At 44.7% G+C, this 22,997-nt stretch overlaps 1 protein-coding gene across 2 annotated transcripts in view; it reads right to left on the reverse strand.

The window, feature by feature from the left end:
* The window catches only part of GRIA1 (glutamate ionotropic receptor AMPA type subunit 1), a 312,249-nt gene that overhangs the window by 98,828 nt on the left and 190,424 nt on the right, over positions 1-22,997 (reverse strand). For both annotated transcript variants that reach the window (XM_027077529.2, XM_027077522.2), the window contains exons 8-10: positions 15,627-15,731; positions 3,560-3,670; positions 2,643-2,849 (exon numbers count right to left, since the gene is read on the reverse strand). In XM_027077529.2, the coding sequence (XP_026933330.1) occupies positions 2,643-2,849; positions 3,560-3,670; positions 15,627-15,731 (423 nt within the window). The remainder of the gene's footprint in view (positions 1-2,642; positions 2,850-3,559; positions 3,671-15,626; positions 15,732-22,997) is intronic.

The raw sequence follows: 22,997 nt of genomic DNA on the forward strand, positions 1-22,997 counted from the left end.
CTATGAAATGTGGAAAATAATTGTATCTGTCTTATGGGGTTGTTAGGAGGAGGAAATGAAATAATGTGGGTCAAATATTTAGCATGGCACCGGGCACAAACTACCTGTGGAAATGCTACTACTACAGGTTTTGATAAGAACAAGGTGGAACAACATAAGAGACTCTTAAAAACTGAGAACAAACTGAGGGTTGATGGGGGGTGGGTGATGGGTATTGAGGAGGGCATCTGTTGTGATGAGCACTGGGTGTTGTATGGAAACCAATTTGACAATAAATTTCATATAAAAAAAAAGAACAAGGGGGAGCAAAAGAAGATGAAAGAGACCTTGATTGGCTTAACTATTTAAAAGGCACAGAAAGAATCAATTTGGGAGCCTCCAAATGAGTTTTTTCTGACCTTCTGGTTGTTTGTGGCTGACAGATAGTTCCTCAAACTCCTCTATTCTTCCTCAGGGGTACAGAAAAAGAAAGCCAGACCAAAACTCAAGGGAGGATGTTGAATTGGGCCCATCATGGAGTCTTGAGAACACAGTTTATAGAGCACAGAGGGACAGGCCTGATGGAGGAGAGGGGATGGATGGGAAAGGGCTGGCCCTGGGGCATCAGAGGTAACTCTGGTTTCTTACTGATGAGCCCGTGACCCACCACTGACTGTTGGCTATTGGGAAGCTTGACCTCAGGATGATCATACCATTGTTCTGCCAGGATCACAGGCCTTTTGCTAAGGGAACTGTGGTCCATGGGGTGAGGTCGAAGATGAATGCTAGTGGAGGTTCCCATGGAAACCAGCCTCCAGATGCAGCATTAACCGTCCAGCTCTCTGTCATCAGTGGAGCTTCCCAGAGTGAGAGAAGTAGAGGGAGGAGAAAGGGTAGAAGTACATTCCACTCCTCAACTCATTAACCATCTTATTAGGTCATCTTGAAAGCCACTTTCCTATGGAAGATTTTCCTTATTTCATCTCTTTTTTGAGTTCCCTTTGTATGGCTCCCATGGCCATCATGAGTCCTATTGCCTAGATATTGGAGAATGGAATTTAACCTAAATGGTTGCTTCATCCTGGCCGGAACTCAACATAAACCTGTGACTTAGTATATGCTTCTGCTCAGAGACCCTGCCTATAATCTTTTTCTGTGAGTAAAGCTGTGGTGGTCCCTTTCCTGCAAGTAGTGGCTGACTTCTTACATTACATTTGTTGTTTCTCTACTCAAGTATCTTCATCATCTCCCAGTACCCACTGAATCAATCCACTCTTCCCCTTGTCACTTCATACTCAACCATAGCCCTGACTGCTCAATCCAAGCCCTCTACACAAATGACCACTGTTTTCTTTTCTTTTTTAATTTATTTATTTAGAGACAGAGAGAGAGAGACAGAGACAGAGAGAGAGTCAGAGAAAGAGAGAGAACAAACAGGGGAGGGGCAGAGAGGGAGAGAGAGAATCCCAAGTAGGCTCCATGCTGTCAGCACAGATCCTGATGCGGGGCTTGAGTCTACAAACCATGAGATCATGACCTGAGCTGAAATCAAGAGTCAGAGGCTTAACTGACTGAGCCATCCAGGCACCCCAATGACCAATGTTTTCACACTCTCCTTACACCTCTCTTATTTCCATCACCATTCTATTGTTTGTACTTTAGAAATTCCTGGGCTGCCTTTCTCTCTATTTGAACATGGGCAATTTTCAGTTTCCATAGCTTTTTTGATGGCTAGACAAACTCATGTTAGCCTCTTGCCTGATCCTTGAACCATACTATCTTTTACTACTCTCTCTCATTGTATTTTCTACCCCATAAAATGTTAAGATCCTTGGGGACAGGGATCAGATCTTTTACTTCTCAGTGATTCCTTAAATACTTAAAGCAATTCAGACATTCAGTGGCTTCTCAGAAATGCTTCAACTTATTGAAGATTTTATAGCAATCGTGCATGGTGTTATTTCAAGTGCAGTGAGTGATATAAAGACAGAGAGACCTACTCCTATTACACAGAAAACTATTATACAAGGCAAGGTAAGCCACAACAGAAACAGAAACTAAATCCTGCAGGGGAAGGCAAGAGCACTTAGAAAGGAGAGTTAATACCTGTTATGGGGAGAAAGAAATGACACCTTGGAAAAAGCAATATTTGATATAGATTTTTGGAGAAGGGACAGGAGTTTGGGGGTACTTAATGGAAGGGAGCACTCTAGAGAACAGAGTGACTCAGGGGTGGTCTTGCTGAAGTGGATGGTATCGGAAAGGTAATATTGGGGTGAGAGACTAGAAAGTTAGGTTGAATCCAGGGTGTATCTGGCACCAGGGAAGAAGTTTATATGGAGGGGCCATAAATGATTTTGAGCAGGGGAGTGGCAACTCAGCGGTCTGCCTCAGGAAAACTCATCCTGAATCTCAATATTGCCTGTGTTAGATCATGATCAACTGCAGTCACAAGACTGAACTGAGAAAGCCGGGACCAGTAAGTAGCCTTGAACAAAGAGTGTCTCAAGATATTGGATTTTGAACACCTCATCTTTTTGGCAGCAACTATACTAAGTTAGGGGGTCCAATAGTCATCTGTGGACAGGGCCAGCCAACCACCAAATTATTTTCTGTCAAACTCTCTCCCTGTCCTCCAATCCCCCACCCTGTGGAGAACTTACTCCATAGACCAGCTCTCCCACCATGCCATTCCAAGCCTTGGTGTCAGGGTCACGGGCTCCATATTTTCCATCGCTGACAATCTCAAGACGGTAGGAGTAGCCCACATGTTTGGCAATCTCTGCTGCCAGCTCTACACAGTAGCCCTCATAGCGGTCATTGCCCTCAAACTGGTTGGCATTCTTCTTGAGCATCACATACGGATCTTCCTGGTAGAAAAATGGGGGAGAGAGAATGTGGTTGTGGGTCCACTCATAGGTAAGGAGGACTTTGGCATGGCAGGGGAAGATGTCAACAACGTTGGTTAACTTTGGTCTCTCTAAGTCCCTAAACCTACTTCCTGCATTTCTGCTCCCTCCATTACAAAACTTCTTGGGCTAAGAAAGTAAACTCTTAAAATAAGAATATTTCGTAATTCACATGTGGAGCTCACCCTTTTAAATTATGTTCCAGGAGCTTTTGTATTTTTTGGAGGTGCCTCTAGGGCACTATGTTGGGAAAGTAGGCCCTAAACAGTCTCCAGCTTTCTCACAGGCAATCACTGAAAATCACAGCAGTTCAGTGGTTATAAAGTAGCTAAAGTGCTGGCTTTTAGGAGACTTTCTTAGAAAATGGCTTCTACTGAAGGAGTGTACAGTCTGAGAACCACCATAATTTAGTCTCACCATTATGTCTTATATATGGGTAAACTATGGCTCAAAGGAGGGTAAGTGACTTATCCCAGTATACAAAATGAAATCATAGCAGAACCAGAGTGAAAACAGCATCTCTAATTTCTAGGAAACTCCTTTTTCTACTCCCTCTTTCTACCTATAGCATGGTTTCGGCAAGAAGAACAACCAGCTTATGCTCCTGGGGAGAACCTTTGTGTTGGTCTAGCTTACATCTAGATAACCTCGATGAAGGACTGAGTACTCACTAGGATTGTAGTAACGATGTATGTTCTATTCTGGACACTTGAATTGTCCCCCCCAGCTTGAGCATCGGTGGCTGCAGGGACAAACTTATCATCTTCATTCCAGTAACCGATCTGTTAAGGAGAGGAAAGTGGTGACATGAGATGAGACAGGCTCCTCAGGACTGGCCTACTGTGGACCACCCAGCCAACACCAGACAGAAAAGCAAGGATCTAGGCATCATATCATACAATATTGGACACACCAGGCTCTAAAGCATTGGTAGATAAAAATAACAAGAGGTAAAGTGCTCTCCATCCAGGTCCTCACAGTCCCACCCTCTTGAACATCCTCACCATGATGGGCTGAGCCTAGAAATTGCCCCTGTGAAGAGGGGGCGGGTTTAACTCTTAATGCAGCTAGAATATTTTGTACAATGCAAGCCATGGCTGTGGAAACTAAATTCCTTGCAGTTGTTCACAAGCTCAAACCCCTTTTGCTTTATTTCTATTAACCCTTCTCTTCCTGAGCTCATTCTGAATGGCAGTTGGAATCATATGATTTAAACATTAAATTCCTTTTGCTTTATTTTTATATTTACCTGTATTTTTTCCATCTAGATTTAACTTCCTAGGTGATTGTTATTTTATGCTTTATCATTTATTTCTCTTATTTCCAATTATGAAATATTATAATACTGAGTATATATTAGTGCCTAAAATTATTGGCTGAAAACATTATTATTTTTTTAAATTAGTGGGTTATTTATACTGGCTCATTTTCCAAGATCTTTCAGCTAATATTTATTGGATCCCTATCGTGTGCAAGGCTCTGAGCTAAAACACTGGTAGTATTGTGTGGGAGGTTGAGAGAGATACAAAAAGTCTAAGAGGTAGTCCTTGCTCTGAGAAGTTCCCCAGTCTACTTGGGAAGACATGACACATGCAACACACAAGGTCATAAAGGATGGGCAGTTTGAGCCCAAACCTTTCAGGTTGGAGAGACCATGAACATGTGCCAAGATGTAAAGGCAGGAATCTTCCCAGATATGTAAGTTCAATGGCTTCTAGGTGGAAGATAGGGTTAGCCTAAGAGGGCAGTGGGCAAGTGGTAGAAGATGGATTTTTTTTTTTTTTAATTTTGGGAGAGGAGAGAAAGAGAGAGAGAGAGAAAGAGAGAGAGAGAGAGAGAGAGAGAGAGAGAGAGAGATTCCCAAGCAGCTCCATGCTGTCAGTGTGGAGCCAGATGTAGAGCTCAATCTCATGAACTGCGAGATTATGACCTGAGCCAAAATCAAGAGGCAGATGCTCAAACCACTGAACCACCCAGGCGCCCCAGGAGACACCTGGATTTGAATGCCAGGCTAAACAATATAGACTTTATCCTGAAGGTAACAGGAAGTCATGGGAGGTTTGGGAAGAGCAGAATGGCATGGCTAATACACATACACACACAAACACACACCTCTGTCCTGTCTCTCTATATCTTTAGACAGTTGTGTTTTGTTCTGTGGTTCTTCTTTTGGCTGTAGATGGAGGGTGAGAAAGGAAAGAGAACTGGATGTGCATTTGCAGAGGAAAGAGCAGGCCTCCCACCAGCCAGAACTCAGACCAGGCTCACAGCTGAGGCCTGTGCCAGGGGTCAACTCAAACAGCACTGTCTCCTTGATGCCTTCTCCAGTTTCCTCGTTGGGAAAAAGCCATTCTCTCTGTGATCTCACTGCGGTTAACAACAACAATGATAATTGCCAATGCTGATTATGTTCTTGCTATTGTCAGATGCTGTGTTTCTAAGTTTTTGTGCCATTTCATTTGGATTAGAGGTGTCTGTAACCCGCCCAAGGTGATGCAGCTGGAAATTGGCTCTGCATTTGTTGCTAAGAGGGGACTTGGCTTCCATGATAACATGTAATCATTTTAGTTAACATTTATTGAGCGCTTACTGGGTTTCAGCCACTCTTTTCTTCTAAGTGGTTTTTTTTTCTTTTTTTTTTATGTTTTAACTTCTTCCATCCTCACAAAAATCTATGAAGTGGGTACTTAATTATCACCCCCATTTTAATTTTTTTTTTCAACGTTTATTTATTTTTGGGACAGAGAGAGACAGAGCGTGAACGGGGGAGGGGCAGAGAGAGAGAGGGAGACACAGAATCGGAAACAGGCTCCAGGCTCTGAGCCATCAGCCCAGAGCCCGATGCGGGGCTCGAACTCACGGACCGCGAGATCGTGACCTGGCTGAAGTCGGACGCTTAACCGACTGCGCCACCCAGGCGCCCCTATCACCCCATTTTAAATGTGAAGCAACTGAGATGTGGAGAAGTGAGGCAACTTTTCCAAGGTCACGGTCAAGTCATGGAGCCAGGATCTGAGCCAGGAAGGTTGACTGCAGGGCCAGTAAGCTGCTAGCCGGCCCTTGAGTGCCTCAGGTAGGTCCCCACTGGCCCTGTGGTCTGGCTGTTTGTATGTCTGTCGCCATCTCTCCACAGTCCTAATGGACAAAGCCAGAGGTCTATTCCTTCTAGAATGATTTACTTAGCATGGCATATTCTTCCATAAGAAGCAGCTCAGGAAATGTTTGTTAAGAGAAGATGTGCTTCCAACAAGGAGACAGTGGACCCTACTGGGTGCTAAGACAGTCCAGAGGCTTGTCTTTCAGGGCATCGGGTCAAAATCTACCCTTGGTGCAGGCCTGTGCTCAATATTGCCTGTGTTAGGCACTTTTAGTCAGCACAGAAGGAGACATTTCTCCCTAAATGACACAAGAACCAGAAACTTAGATTTCCAGAATGTCAGAGGTGGAAGAGGCTTGAAGAATCACTTCTTCCAACCCCTTTCTTTTACAGAGAGGGATGAGGGGACAGGCACAAAACCAGGATGCAGTCTTGACTCCCTCACTTTGCTAGACCAGGGCCCTGGAACCCTGGAGCATCTGTGGGGACTTTTCCATGCCACTTTCCTAGGAGGTGGGTGAGGGGTCAGAAAATGGGAGACAGCTCTGGGTGCCCCATCTCTCCTTCAAAACACTCAGTTCTGCTTTTTATCTCTTTCACATATTGGGATCCCTTTAACGTTCACTTTTACAAGGAGCCCTCTGGTTGAAAATGTTTAAAGCCACTAATGTAGTATATCATGATGCAAGTTTTCAAAAGATTTCCAAAGTACTTTCACAACATTTAACTCTTTAGCAAATAGCACAAGACAGGTGTGGGATTGTTTTCTCTGTTTTATAAAGGAGATAACTGAGCCTTGGGGAAATAAAATGATCTAATTTATAAATATAGAGATTATATAGCAGATTCGTGGCAGGGCATAGGAGCCAGGGCATGACCTCAAAGGTTAGGTTATTTAATGTAATCAATACTAACTCAGGAGCAGGTCTGGCAAATGCCATTTTCCCCCCACAGATGATGCTTTCCCTTTCCCTTTCTCTTTCTTTTCCTTCTTCCCCTCATTCCCTTCCTTTCTTCCCTTTTACTTTCCTCTTCACAATCAGGCACAGGTTTAGCTCCTTCTAATGAAACCATCAGTACAGAGCAAGTTGCCTTCTCTGATGTGCAAAATCTAAAATATACAGTGTATTATTACGTATTTTTTTTTTTTAAGTGGGGGCTTGATAGTCAAGAGATTACTCTCTGATATAGACAGAACTGGTTTAAAAGGTGGGCTTTCCTGGGGTGCCCGGGTGGCTTGGTCGGTTGAGCTTCTGACTTCAGCTAAGGTCATGATCTCATGGTTTGTGGGTTTGAGCCCCAGGTCGGGCTTGCTGCTATCAACATGGAGCCTGCTTCAGATCCTCTGTCCTTCTCTGTCTCTGCCCTTCCCCTGCTCGTGCATGCGCACGTGCTCTTTCTCTCAAAAATAAATAAACATAAAAAAAAAAGGTAGACTTCCCTAATTACTAATCTTTGGCCAGTTACCTGACCTCAGTGGGCCTCGGTTCTTGCTCTGTGGAATGGATACATCAGGAGTATCTGTCTCTTGGGGTTTGCTGTGAGGATGGAAGGAGTTAATGCATGGACAACAATGAGAGCTGTATGTGGCTCATATTAATGCCTAGTCTAAGGGTAATGCCTAGTTGAAGGTTAGCAGGCTTCTATAGTATAAGACATTTCAGTATCAATTTACTATTGAAATTATCAATCTCTAAAGAAAAGTGTATTATTTTAGAGCATTTCTCAAATTCATTTGGCAAAGTAACCCTCCTTACATGCAGAATGCCCTAGGGTAAGTGTGCCCCAAACCACAAGACATTGCTCTAAAATCCCAAGTTATTTTGATAAAGGATAGGGGGAAAAAGCAAGATAAATCTGTTGTAGACCAGATTTACACTACTTAGAAAGAGACTTTAATTTCTCAAGATAGTGGTCCTTCAAAGCTAGTATTGTGGCACTAGTTGTTAAATTGGGATCTATAAAAGTTATTGCATAGCTTGGTTTATATACAGCTTCCTTGATATCAAAAGCTAGAGGAATAGCTAAGTGTCATAAACAAGTTTATTTGATGTCTGACCCTTTTGTAGGGAAATAAAACAATATTGCCAGTCAAAAGAGTGGGGTGATGCCAAAACCCGGCCTGCACCTCACATAAGCTAGCAGTTGAGAAATCTGGTTCCACAGTTCGATGAAACGAAAGTTGACAGAGTTTTGAAGAGACACTACACTTCAGAGATGAGAGCAAATTTCCCTTTCTTGGAGAAATGGGTTGGATTATTATACAGCACTTTGATTCTCTACTGAGGATATGCAGGACCTTTGATTCTCTCTGAAAGTAAATCAGAGCTAGTGGCTGGGTAAAGACTGGGGCCCATTATTCAGGAGAGGATTTAAACAATTCTAACAGTGAGAGGTCCTCTCCTGGGGCCAGTTATAATTTTTGATCTTCTGTTTCCATCTGCCTCTAAAGATTCTTTGAATGTAGGAAATGAGTCTAGATGATAGATTAGCTTTTTTTAAGTGAATGAAGTCTAAAAAAGAGATAGTTATAGAACAGTAAATTCAACTGATCTACCTTGCACAGTCAGCAAGTCAGATTTACACATTTGTATCTCTTGGCTGCCTGTAAAGCCACAGCCTGGGGACCTCCGAAAATGAGATCCACTGTAATACAGTTTTTAAAAGTAGGTTGCCTATTGTGGCAAAGTCAACTAGATGACCAGCAAGGACTCTTATTCTCTTTCCCTAGCATAGAGGTGTTGGCAGGAAGTATCTCCCTAGCCAGCAATTACGTTTCCCAGCCCATGGGGCACCTAGGTGGGCCAGAGGATTGGGTTCTGGCCAGCGGAACACAGCACAAATGATGCCCACCTCTCTTGGTCTGACTCCCCCAAATCTCTAGCACAATTTCTGCTTTCTTTCTTCCTCATCTGTTAGCTAGATGTTGATAGCCAGAATGATGCTAATGGGCAATGGAGCCTCTATAAGCTTGAGTCTTAACCAGAGCCCTCAGTCCAAACACTGGTCACCAGGTGAATGAGAATTAAACACCTATTGCATTAAAGAGCTAATAATTCAGAGTTTCTCTGTCACTGAACCTAGGGTTTTCTTAACTAACCTACTTAAAGAATTTGAACTTAATATGTTTATGTATGACTTTGAATTCTGCTGTAAGTGTTATTTAAAATTTTCCAGCATTTTTTTTTCTTACTTGCTGGCAGATCTATGGAAATGTGGGCCAGAATAGTATGCACCCTGGTTGCCCAGCAACATCCAATAAACTGTCTACTCATTTAATAAAAAGCCATTTATTTGCATGTGCTTACTATGTGTCAATATACTGCAGGGGTTGAAGGTATAATACATAACACAACTGTGGTCCCTGATTTTAGACAGCTGGCATTTTAGTGGCAGGAAGGTGGAGAAGAGGGGAAGAAAGACAATATATACCCAGGCCAGGGGTCAGCAAACTTTATCTGGAAAGAACCAGAGAGTAAATGTTTTAGGCTTTGTGGGTCATACAGTCTCTTTTCTAAGTACCCATCTCTGCTGTTGTAGTGCAGAAGCAGCCACAGACAATATCTAAACAAATGAATGTGGCTATGTTCCAAAGAAACTTAATTTATGGATACTGAAATTGTATTTTGGGAAATTTTCACATATGATGAAATAGTTGTCTTTTGATTTGTTTCAACCATTTAAAAATGTAAAAAACTACTAGCTCATGGGCTGTACAAAAGCAGGCAGTGGGATGAATTTGCCTTGCAGGCTGAAGTCCACCAACCCCAATCTAGATCACTAAGCCAACAAGAATAGATCAGAAGGGTTAAGCATTAAGAAAAAAAAAAAAGAATGGGATAATGGGATTGTGCCAGATGGTGGGGGCCACTTTAGATAGCTTGGTCAAGGACAGCCTCTCGAAAGTGACTTCACTTGAGCAGAGACCTGAACCACGGGGAGAGAGAGCACACAAAACTGCAATGATAGAGAACATCAGGTAAAGGGATGGAACGATGTCAGTGCAGCTATGCAGTGATGAGCTAGAGACAGAGGAGCAAGAGCTCATGCCAGAGGGAAGCAGCCTCTATTTTCTGAAGGTCAAGGGAAGGAGTTATATTTACCTGCAACAGGAAGCCAAGGGAGAGTTGTAGGCAGAGAAACAATAGAACCTGATGCATATTGACCTTACAGAAGGGCAAGGATGTAGATAGTGGGACTAGGTGATAGGTAAGGAGGCTCCCGTATGCATCCAGGATGGCGTGGGGGTGTCTTGGGCTCTAGGGTCAGCAGTGGAAACAGAGGTGGTTGGGTTGGAGCAATGTCTTAGAGCTATAAGAGGATTTGGCACGTCCAAAGTTGGGGAGCAAGGCTTTACAGAAAAACTTCTGAAGATCATATGGAATGGAAGGCTGTGAATTCTTTGGGACTTTAGATTACTTCTGACATCAGCAGGACTTTGTGTCACTTTTAGTTTGTTTTCCTGCCCATGCTTTCCTTTCTAGTTACTCAGAGGGTCAGAATCCGGGATAAGAAACTCAGGGCAGGGCAGGATAAGGCAAGGCGGGGCAGGGGGACTCAAGTCAAGTTGCAATGAGAAGTAGACGCCTGCAATCAGGTCAGAAGCTAGACAGAGGGCCAATGATGATGGGAAAGATGGTTAAAATTCACAATGCTGGTCCCTTGATGAAAGACCTTGGAGAATTTTCCCTACACTTCTCCCTTGGTAGTCATTTATCAGAATTTGTGATCCAACCTGGATCTGATGAGGTATTTTAGATCTCAGATATAGATCTCTACATCGGTACCCCCTGGTGAACAAATTTCCTGAGGATTTAGCTTTAGCGGAGCCAATGCCAAATCTGGCATCTATGCTGCTAAATGTATGATGCACGGATGCTTGGAAGTGTGCACATTTCACTGGGATGTCAGATTGGACCCAGATACCTAGAGGGTATCTGTTGGCGCATCAGTGCCAAGGATATAGGCCAAAAGATCAGGAGAGTGTCCCTGAGGCCCCAAATCAAGCAACAGCAGCTCCTCTTTATTACATATATCAGGTAAGGCCACGTAATGTTTACTGAAACAAGCACAACTAGGTCACTCTTAAATCTGAGGAATTACTTTGCTAGGAGGCTGATTGAGTAAAAGGCCTGAAGCCACAGATGTAGAGGAATTGATTTTCTCCAAGTCAGATTCCCTGTAAACAAAGGATGCTTGAGCCCACAGTCTAAACAAGAATTTAGTCTTGGGGAAGTAAGCTGGAAAACAGCCTTGGGATCTGAAACAATAAAGCACAGCCATTTGCTGGTGGATTTTAAGGTTACTCTGTTCTTTCTGTTTGGTGATTTATCCATTCCATCGGCTTGTACAGCCTGATTCACTCAAACTCAAGGCTGACAAAAAAAAAAAAAAAAAAAAAAAAAAAAAAAAATACCTGTGGCCTAAAGAAGGGAGTTTAAACAAACAAACAAAACATGTGCTGGATGTCGATTACATGCCAGGAGCTGCTTTTCTGAATCCCTCACTACAAGCTGTGGAGGTAGGAGGCACCGTTGCATTTAATTCTGACAGTGACCCTGTGTGGTACGGGATATTATCCCCCTTTTGGAGATGATGTAACTGAGGTCCAGGGAGGCTAAGTAACTTGTTCTAGGTCACGTGCCTACTGAAGAACAAAGCAGGGACTTAAATCCTGGCCTGTCTGCCTCCAAAGCCCAAGCTCATAACCATTCTGCCTGTGTTTCTCACCAAACCACCTAGAGCACTGGGAGCCTCTCCACTCAGGAAGCTGGCTTTTTAAATGTGCAGACTCCCGAGACTCATCTCTGTTCTCTTAAAGCAGAATGTCCAGCTTTGGGGAACCCAAGAATCTCTATTTTTAACAAGGCCTCCAGGTAATTCTTCTACTTGCTCAAGTGTGAGAACTGCCAATCTTGCTACGATGCGTCCTCTCCTGAGGAGAGCTCTTGATGTCATACAAATTTGGAGGAGACAAGGAGGCTTCCCACAGTCTCTGGTGAGGTTTAAGGTCAACGTGAAGGACTGAGACCCATGTTCCTGGGGGTAGTGATTGGGGAAGTTCCCACTGATGGGCGTTTCGTCCATTGAGGAGGGTCCCTAACCCCACCTGCCCTGAGGGAGTCAAAGCCCAGCCCAGAGAGGGACAACTTGACTGGAGGCATAAGCTTGACAGGGATGCTATCACATGTATCGGCGTCCATGGTGTCAGTGCTGAGAGGAACTGAGGTTTGCACAGCCCAGCACCTCTCACTCATTTTAAAGACCCGGAGAAGTTAAAGCCACCCTGCTGGGCGATGACCAGGCTGGGGTAGAAGCCTCTGCCTTCTCTTCATCCTTACCTCATTACCACTATGTCCCCAATATACCTAGCCTACTGCTAATGGGCAGGGAAGAATATGGCTTTATTCTACACTACACTGCAGGGAAAAGAACTAGATAAACACCCATGTTTTAATTTTGACAAACACGCAACTGCTCATAGGTAGTATGCATGTGCCAATTTCATCCACCAGGAGATAGTATTTTTCCGCCCTGAGGGCAGTAGGCCATTCTGAGGATTCTGAGCAAGAGCCCAGGTCCATGGTCAACAATGTTCTGTGTAGGAGCAACCTTCTTGCCTGCCCAAGTCCTTACCCAAAAGAATTGCTTTTATGTTTTCATGTACCATGCAGGGGGTGACACTGCCCCTTCTTCTCTGCATCTGAAAGGAAGAAGGGCTGGGGAGGAGGTCACATAACTGGTGTCCCTTCTAAGGGCAGCAAAATACTCTGAGCTCCTCACTCCTCCACAGTCATTGGAAATGTTCCAGTTGTGTTCTGGAGCCATTCAGCTGTGGCAGCTGCTGCAGCAAGATGAGTGTGGCCTGGAGAGTCATGGGGCCCATTTCATTATAACTCACTGTGGGACCTTAGGCAGCCTACCAGGCTTGCCTGCCTCAGTTTATCCATCTAGGAAAGGGGAGCTATATCATGAAGGCTGATATTCTTCACAACCGCACTAAAGAAAAAAAATACTTTGAAAAAGATAAATAAGTCATCTCAGGGCTTGTAGACTTTAGTCACGTAACAGCTCCTGACATTTGCCATACCTGTTAGTAACCACTCACTGAACAATGATCAGGTGCCAAGGCATACATGATATGTCTCCATTCTATAGATGTGGAGATTGAGGATGGAAAGAGTTAAGTCACCTAGCAGATGTCTTTTCCAGCACAGGAGTTTGTAGAACAGGGGATAACAGAAATGAACTCAGACTTAGACTATTTTTGGATGGGCATCCCTTGCAGTAAATTTTGTCCCCAAGGACAACACCCTTGTGCAATCACCATGCCAAAGGTTTGCTGAAAAGTGGTTATGCTCCTAGTGGCTACGCTCAGAACCAGATAGAGAGCCCTGTTTGGCAACTGCTGAAAGTTAACACAGGTAGTGGGCCTACTGTAGCCGATTCCTGAAGTGTGCCCAGTAGAAGGTGGGAAATGGGTTCTGGGTCCTCAAAGTGTTCACAATCTAGGAAGAAGTATGGGATGTATGTGAATGCCCTGCAACAGGGGACAGTGTGCTGGTGTCCTGGTGACATCACATGTGCTGTGGGAACACAAAAAGACAAGAGAAGGCTTCTATTGGGTGAGGAAGGAGTGATGATAGAGAAGTCATTGAAACTTGGCCTTTGTGGCAGGCAGAGTAATGGCCCCTCTGAAGATGTCCATACCCTTTCCCCAGAACCTGTAACCTGTCACCTTACATAGCAGAAGGGACACTGCAGATGGGATTAAGGTTACAGACCTTGAGATGGGGAGATTATCCTGGATTATTGGTGTGGGTCTAAACCAATTATGTGAGTTCTTCAAAGCAGAGTATCTTTCTTGACTGTGGTCAGAGAGAAGATGTGAGGTTGGGTCAGACGTGATGTTGCTGGGTTTGAGGATGAGGAAGGGGAATATGAATTGAGAAACATGGGTGGCCTTAAGAAGAAAGTGGAAAAGACCAAGAAATAGATTCTCCAGAAGGCACACAGGCCTGCCGGTATCTTGATTTTAGCCCAGTGAGACTCAAGCAAGAATTCTGACCTATGATAAATTTGTGTTGTTTTAAGCCACTGTTGGAAGTAATTTGTCAAGGCTGCAATAAAAAAACAAAAAACAAAACAAAACAAAACAAAAAACAATACAGCCTTGGGAAATGGGATGTGGTGAGACAGACTATGATATACAGGGTGGGGTTCCAGACGGGAGAGCAAAGGATATAGGTTTATGGGAGGTGGGGACAGAAAGGATAAGCAGAGCTGTTACGTAGAACTTTCTGTGACGATGGAAATGGTATACATCGGTGCTGTCTAGTATGGCAGTCACTAAACCACATTGATTCTTGAGCACTTACCACGTTGCTAGTGCAACTGAGGGACTGGCTTTTAAATTTTGTTAAGTTAAAAATTAAATTTAAATAGCTATGTATGGCTAGTAGCAACTGTATTTGACATCGTGGGCATAGAGAGCATGAAGTTTGAGAGATTAAGATCTAACTTTCAACGTCTCAGGCCCAGCCCTTAGAATTTCTGCACACATTAGGTCATTTAATCCCCTAAGTGAGCCTAGGAGGTTGGCATTATTTATGGCGATCCCCATTTACTAGATGAGAGAACTAAGGCACAAAGAACCTGAATGACTTATCCAGAATCACAGACTGATAAGTGGTGATGCCAGGAATGACCTCCAGGATTCCAGAGCCAATCCTCTGACCCATGTCACTCTACTAATATTCTACCGTAATATGCAATGCCTCTTACCACTACATCATGCCATCATAAGAAAGAAAGAATATGATGGAGGCCATGGACAGGATAATAGAGGCTGCCACGAGGCATAAACAGGAGAGGCCAGGGAAGGCATCCCTAGGGCATGACATTTACTCTGAGTGCTTAAGGAATTGAGGAGGAATTGGCCAAGAAAAGGAAGGGAAGGGGGTAGAGAGTCCCAGGTAGAGGGAACAGGTATGAAAGCTCCAAGATGAGGGAGAACGTGATCTATTCAAGGAAGTGAAAGTTGATCAGAATGGCTGGCATCAAGAGAGAAAGAAAGCGAGTATCTAAGGTCAAGGGTGGAAAGATTGGCAGAGACCAGACAACACAAGTTCTGGTAAAGTTGTGAATGCTTTCCAAGGATTTGAATGTTATTCTAAAAGTTAATATGCATATATACTATATATTACATATGCAAACACATACACATATTTTTCACTCCTTCTGTATGGAAAATGGAGTGGATATGACCAAGTGTGGATCAGGAGAAAATGGTTAATGTCATCAGTAACCACATTCCCGAGTTTTCAGAATCCCTCAGGAACAGCAGTAGCATTTATACTCCTCTATTTATATTTTCAAAGTACTTTCCCATCCTTTCGATCTTCACTAGTACCCTGCGACAAAGGTAGAGACTTTTATCTCCATTTTGCAGATGGGTGAATTAATTCTCAGAGAAAGGAACTGACTTGCCCAAAGTCCCAGCTGGTTAGTGGCAGAGCTGAGTCTAGAATCCTTGTTGCCTGAGTCTCTTCAAAGAGATCCAGTCCAGGAAAGATGGGCTCACAAGGCCCTCCGCTCTGGCCCTCTCCTCTCTGTGGAATGGAAGCAAAGGTGGCCTTTACCTTTCGGATGCCATCATGCTTCATTTCAATCACATGGAGGGTGTAGTTGGTCCGGCGTCCCTTCTCATTAAATTGAACATTTCCTGTCAAGCCTTCAAACCGCACCTGGAAAGCAAAGCCAAGTAGTAAACCATGAACTTAGAAGTTCCACTTGTGCTTGTTTGCTTTTTCTGCTGAAGTGAAAGTCCAGAACCCGAGAAGCTTACATGGGATGAGGTCTCGGAGTCGCGTGATGACTAAGATACTCCTTGCCCAAAGCAGACACGGCTATGGGCAGTTCTCTTTCCTACCAAACTGAGATTCATACTGAAAACCTTTTTCATCCATTGCCTTAGGCAAACAGTAATAAGGGATCAAAGTAGATTCTGATAAGAAATCTCTGTGCCATCCTGATCGAACACCTCCCATCGTGACCACCTCCAGGGGCAGTGCCTGCCTCTCAGACACACGCCTTTAGTGGAGAAACAGGAGGCCTGCAAAGGAAAGGGGGCCAGTGCACCATTCCTGGTGAGTCAGGAAAAGAAGCTGGCCTTATGAAGCCTTGAGCCATGCTTGAATATGGTTCCTTGGTTCCCTTGTGAAGCCGGGAAATAAAAATATGTGGGAATCTGAAGACCTGACATTGGAAGGCCTGAATTTGACCCTGGGAAACCAACTGACCTTGGGAGATTCACCTCTCTCAGCCTCCGGTTTCCAAAATTCCTGCCCTGTCTGCTTTAAAGGACACAGCAAATGTCAAAGTGCCGTGAAAACCTGAAAGCACCTGAGGAGAGCCCTTCATGTTAAGACCAGAGTAGGCAGGGCTTGAAACAAGTCTCAGCTGGTTAAAGAAAAATTTGTATTCAACCACAAATATGCTTCGTGGGATTTCTTTTCCACAAATGAGTCAGATCAAACTTTCATGGCCTCAAATCTTTAATCATAGAAAAGCTCAAGTGGTCAACATGTGGGATTTAAGACCTTTAGGGCTAAGTCTGCCACTCTGGGGGTGACCAATAAATCTCACCCAAGTCTACTCTCCAAGTAAGGATGAGTCTAGCTGTATGTCATCTGCTCAGGTGTAAGAAGCCACATTCTCTAATGGTGACCCACCATGGGTTCTCACATCAGTCTGGCCTAAGGCCAGTGAGGTGAGTCTCTACCTATAACCAATATGAACGTGGCCCTGTAACCCCACACCATTTAGTTATCCCCTTCAAATAGCTTAAAAGTAAGACTTATAGGGCTTTATCTTTTTCTGACAGTGACCAGCTTCTATGCCCTCAGAAGGTATAAGAATAGTTGGGGTATGTGTATTTGAGAGAAGGGGTGGGGGAGTGGAAAGAGAGAGGGAGGGAGGGAGAGAAGGAGAGAGGAGAGAAAGAAAAAGGGGGGCTGACTGCTCTGAGGATGACCCTCTCATCACCTTCTGGTTTGAAGCCTCACTGGGGAGGCCATGACAGGTCCAGAGTGCTGGACAAATTATACAACAAGGTTTTCACTCTCTCAGCTGAAATATGGAGAAATCCTCGACTCTGGAGAAGTCTAGGCTGGCTTTGCTTTTCAGAGAGAACACAAAGCACAGATCTTCCTAGAAAGAATAAGAAGGGAGCTATTTCAATCAATTAGCAACTGCACCTTCTCACCGTGGTCATCTCTTGATCATCTCTGGCTTTCCCATTCATTTGGGTTTGAGAGAGGTATGCTAAGTATGGGTTTAAGTAACTCATCTGGAAAAACAGACTGGGGCACATGTGCAGATGAATGGGTGGATGAGTGACTTTCCCAAACAGAAGGAAGTATGTCATTAATGATCCAAATGGCATCTATGCTTTGGCCCCAGTCTCAAGTCTCAGACCAATTACCAGTATGGCGTTTTAGTATCAATTGTGTAATATTTCTATGACTCAGTTTGCTCGTTTGTTTAACGGGACCAGTTAGGGGTTAATTATGTCGTAAGGTTGTTTTAAGGATTAAATGAGATAGTTTATGACCAATGCTTGCTGCATGGTGAGTATTCGGCAAAGGCCAGCTGTTGTTGTTACCAATGGTGTAGATAATAACTACCACCATTTGACAATGTTTTATGTTTACAAAGTACTTTCATGCATATTCATCTCCATATACAGGAACCCCCGGAGGTACGCATTTAGGGATGATCGTCACTTACATGGGAAAAACCAGAACTCTGGAAGGTAAACTGATTTGCTCAAGACTTAAGACTTTTCAGTGTCAAAGGCAGGCCTAAAATCCAGAGCTTTTGATATTCTAGTATATTCACTGATGATACCAAGTGGCCTCTCCAAACAGGCGACAATGCTATCATGCTAGTCTCTGAGTGAACACAGAAATGCACACAGTAGTATGTTCTGCGTGCCTACTGCTGTCACCTGCTGCTACTGCTGGGCATTTCCCTGGCCATGCTCTGTTAACTCCTAATGAGGCGGCCATGAACAGGTCACCAAGCCTATCTGTTTCTGAGTTTCCTCCTCAAAGAACTGGAGTGTTTAGCATATTGCCTGGGACAAATGTAAAATGCATATTATTTAAATGATGATGAGGAGGAGGAGGAGGAGGAGGATGGCTACTACTATTGTAGGGTAGTAGGGTGGGTAAGGTATGGAAAAATAAGATGATTTCAACATTGAAGCCTTGAGTCTGGTAAGTTGTTAGAGCAGGGGACTCTTTCAGCAGAGATGAAGGTGTTGCCACTGGCATTTGTACAAGCCTTTCTCAGTTTCCAAAAAAAGCATCATTAGCAAAGTCCTAGGCCCTCTACCTGAAGGCCCCTTGTACCGCCACAGTGTTTTCACAGGAAGGTGTTCATTTGATGTTCACAGGAACCCAGCAGGGAGCAGTAACAGCAGTTATTATGCCTATTTTACAGATAGGATTATTGAGACTCAGAGCTTACGGCACTTGGGTTCAGAATTCACAGTAAGTCATGAGAGGTCTGGGGCAGCTGTAGGCTCTTACCATCTAGTTGGAGAAGCCAAGACTTACACACACTGAGATAAATCAAAGTATGGGAAAGCAGACATCTCTGAACGACCCTTCCATTATGGCAGAGCAAAGAGAGGTCAAGAGAATGGCTTAGCCCCAGGGCATTTACATGGACAGTCTGGACTCACAGTCAGGAGAAGCAGCTTCTCAGAAACACCCACTTTGGGCAAATGTAGAAACTGCTATCTTTTTCATCAGGGCTGAACTTCTTAACCCTCATCGCCACCGCACACCGCCACCCCCCCCCCCCCACCCCGGCCCTATCTAGGGAGACTGGGGTCAAAAACTGAGTCTCCCCTTGGTTCCTGCTTCCTGGAACTCCCGTCGCCATCCTGGCATCTGCCAGCTCCCTCTGTGACAAACAAAGAATTAGCCGTGGCTTCCTGTAAGTGGTACTGGGTGCCAGCTCAGAGTCTGCCGCTCATGAGAGGCTGAAGCACAATTTTTCTTTCCTGCCTTCTGCTGGAAGAGTGCTACGTAGTGTTTGCACTGTTTGAGGTATCAATACTGCAGACTTCCCCACCCCCTATTCCTGAGGGCAGCAGCAGAGATGCTCTGGACCCAGGGCCTCTGTAACTTCTTTGTGGCTGCTTTCAAGTGGACCCATCCTCTTGGCACCCCACTTGAGTGCTCACTGGGTGTGGGAAATCAGGGCCTGTGGTCTAGATCCCAGTGGATCACATCCTGGTTATTCTGGCCAGGGTAAGTCACAGGACCCCTCTGAGCTCCCACTTTCTTATCTGCACAATGGGAAGAACAACTTGGCTTTAATCATCTCATTCAGTTGCCCTGATGTTCAAAGAAGCTTCTACATTCTTCTTCTTTTTTTGAATTTTTTCATTTTTAAAAATTTGAGCCTTGTAACAAGCCAATGAGGCAGGCAGTGCTAAGAGGATTATGTACATTCAGGAGATGAGGAACTCAATGCCAGGAAAGTTGAGTAGTTAGTCTAAGATCCCCAAGCTAGAGCTTGGTGGAGCCATGGTGAAAACCCACCTCTTCTCTTTCTAACTCCCTGACAGCCAAACATGATGCCCACAGTCCTTGATTGTACCTTGACTCTGGTTCCTGCTGGATATCATACGCTTACATCCTCCAAAGTCTGATTTGCTCTTTATTCAAATTTATCCTTCCCTTAAGGCTTTCATGACCATCCATCTCAGCTGGCTTGAGACCGTTCCAGTCTACAACTCCTGCTCTGGAATAATTGATAATAGCTTTTTCTTTCACTCACAAGTGTCCCAGTTTGGATGATAAATTATAGGATCACCTTATTTAATGCCCAGACCCATCTTATAAGAAACCTTGTCGATACCCAGACTCCTCAGTCATGGCGTTCTCCTGTGACTGTCCATAGGACTGAGAGCTTGGCTATGCTATTTAGCCCTTAATCCACACCTTTAGAGCTAGGATTTCTCAGGAGCTTGCCTTCCATTTAAAAGTGGGTCTTGAGTCCTGAAAGGCAGGAACTGTCTCTTACACTGCTATTGCCTGTGCCACCCCAGATCTCACCTAGCAAAATGCTGGGACTTCCTTCACTCTGATAGGCTTGAGCATTGACTGACAGATGGCAAACACAAAGACTGAGAGGTCTGATCATCATTTAGGGCAAGCATTCTTCACCTGAAGTCTTGGGATTGGCTTCCAGGAGTAATATGGTCCTCGGACTCCTGGTCCTCCAAAAATATATGTATGCACATGTGTGCATGTTTCTGGGAAAGAGAGTCCAGAGCTTTTAAAAATAATATCCTCAGTGGGCTTGTGACCTCCAAATGCTAAGAGCCTGACTTGGGGAGCTGGATCTTCTCTGTCAGCCAGAAGCAGACTTATGGGTCTGCTTCCTAATGCCTACTCCTTCCTGGAGCACGGAGGGCTTCCAGGATGTGGGCTCATTACTATTCTGAATGGCTCCTGGATGTCAGGCAGGCAGGTGGCTGATTATCTTCACTCTCTTGCTGGGGAAATTACAGCAGGGTAAGGGGGGATGGGGGTGCATAGATATTACCCAAGGCCAAGTGCTATTGCTGGCTGGGCCACAGCCCTTGTGTCTCCCCTGCTAGGCTGGACCTCTGAGACTTCAGGGCAGTTACGTACACAAAGTGAGGTAGCAAGCAGATGTGGGTTGGAGTCCCAGTTTCACCACTAACCAGCTATATAATTTGGGGAAATTTTTAAAAATATCTCTGAAGCTCATTTTCTCCATTTATAAAGCATAAATTAATAAAACTAGCTACCTCAGAGTATTATATTGAGGATTCAATGAGTGAAACATGTAAAGTATGTTCAGAACCTCATATACATAAGAAGCCCTTAACACATCAGAGCTGGCATTACATTATTTTTATCAGCACCATGCTCTAACCAGATGAGCTAACTGGCCACTACCATTATTTTTACAATAATGGGCTTATTCCTTCAGGCCTCACTCGCATGTATCCCATTTCTAACACAAGCTGAACTGCATAGGCCTCTTCCCAATGTGTGACCTGAAGGCCAGTGATTAGGGAAGCAAAGACCTGAGCCCTCAACCACAGGTTCCAGGGACTGAGTATCAGCAGAATTTACCCAGCATATTGTGGGCACACAGTTGCTCACTAGTGGCATGACTATTTCAAGAGATGGGTCTAGAAGGTGAAATGCCTGGACAGTGGCCATGACCGTGTGTGGAAGGCCCTGTGGCTCAATGTGTACAAGTAAAGGGCCGAGAGGTCAAGGGAGAGGCCTGAAGCAGGAGGAGGAGGCAGGATGGGAGTCTCCTCCAGCCTCTGCTGCTAAGCTGCTGTGTGACCCTGGATGAGTCATTGCTACTCTGGTCAGCTGCCTCCTCTATGAAGTAATGGAAATGGAAGTCTGTAATCTTATCTAAAGTCTTATTCAGCAATAAATTACTGCGATTCTGGATTCTTAACAAATATTTAAAAAGGAATCTGTTTGAACAGCTGATCTTGGGATCAGAATGTTGGAGTTTTGTGTTTGGGGCTAGTTCTCCCCCACCCACCCCATCCCCCAACAGAGGCTGAAGAGTTTCTTAAGGGTTAGGTCTTGCCTTCTCTTATCTCCATTGCTTGGCCCCAGGCCAGAGTGCCCACAGGTTCTCAGGGAGCAGCTGACTGGCTGCCAGAGAAGCAGATACAAGTTTTGACTCAAAGACAATATAAAAGAGGTCATATTCTTTTGACTAAGGCAATTGCCCCCTCCCAAACCCCACTGAAGGCAGAAGCAAAGGATAAGTATACGTTTTAACCGGAAAGACACGGATTAGACCATAAGAGAGAAAAAGAAGCTTAGAATGTCTAGAGACAGTTGAAACTTGGGAGTGGTCTCTCCAACTTCCTCATTGTCAAGGACAAGGAAAGGGAAGTGTGTAGGAAATACGAATGGGTATTTCAAGGTCACTCAGAGAGCCAGGGGCCCAACTGGACTTGGACCCCAGCTCTCCTGCCTCCTGGTTCAGAACCCTTCTTGCTACCTGCACTGCTTTCTGGGCTTCATCACTGCCATGGTGACGTCAGAATATCCTCACGACAGGGACGACACTAAGATGGGAGAGGCAGAGGAGCTGGGAGGGTTGTGAACCTGAGGGCAAGTCCCGGGGACCTTCTGAAACCAGTCTCACATTGCAAACAGAATCTGTCTCGCCTGTGGAGCCTGGAAGAGCATTTTAAATAAGTCAGAAGGCAGGTGCTGCATCTTTGGCCATCATACGGAAGCTGCCTGATGTCCACTGTTGCTGCTTGGTGAAGGGGCTGCCCTCCACGGAGATGGGGAGAAAGCAGAAGGGGCTACTGGTGGACCCCTTAGCATGTTCCTCCTGTCATCACAGGGCTGCAGCTTACCCTCATTCCCAAGAATGGAGCTACACATTCTCCTCCATGTAAAGGCACTTCATCCAAGCTGAGGAACAGCTGGTGATGTTCCTTTCTCGGCTCTTTCCCCAGGTTGTTAAAATTGCTAGAGCTGTGCACGTGTGGTTGGAAAACGAATGGGGACGGTTGTGCATTTTGCTCTACATTCCTCCCTCGTTCAGAAACGCTCTCCTCCTCTCCTGGGAGCCCAAATTCACTTTCTGTTGAAGGTAGTCTCAAAAGTAAAACCACTCTTGGGGCACCTGGGTGGCTTAGTCGGTTAAGTGTCCTATGCTTGGTTTTGGCTCAGGTCATGATCTCATGGTTTGTGAGATCGAGCCCCTCACTGGGCTCCGCGCTGATAATGTGGAGTCTGCTGGGGATTCTCTCTCTCTCTCTCTCTGCCTCTCCCTCACTTGTGTGCTCTTTCTCTCTCTCTCCCTGTCTCAAAAAAAAAAAAAAAAAAAAAAAAAAAAGTAAAACCTGTCTTATCCAGGCAACTCCATTCGATGGGGCAGAGGGTAGGTCATGAGTAGCATCAGCA

Source organism: Acinonyx jubatus, chromosome A1, assembly GCF_027475565.1.
Source record: "Acinonyx jubatus isolate Ajub_Pintada_27869175 chromosome A1, VMU_Ajub_asm_v1.0, whole genome shotgun sequence".
NCBI lineage: Eukaryota > Metazoa > Chordata > Mammalia > Carnivora > Felidae > Acinonyx > Acinonyx jubatus.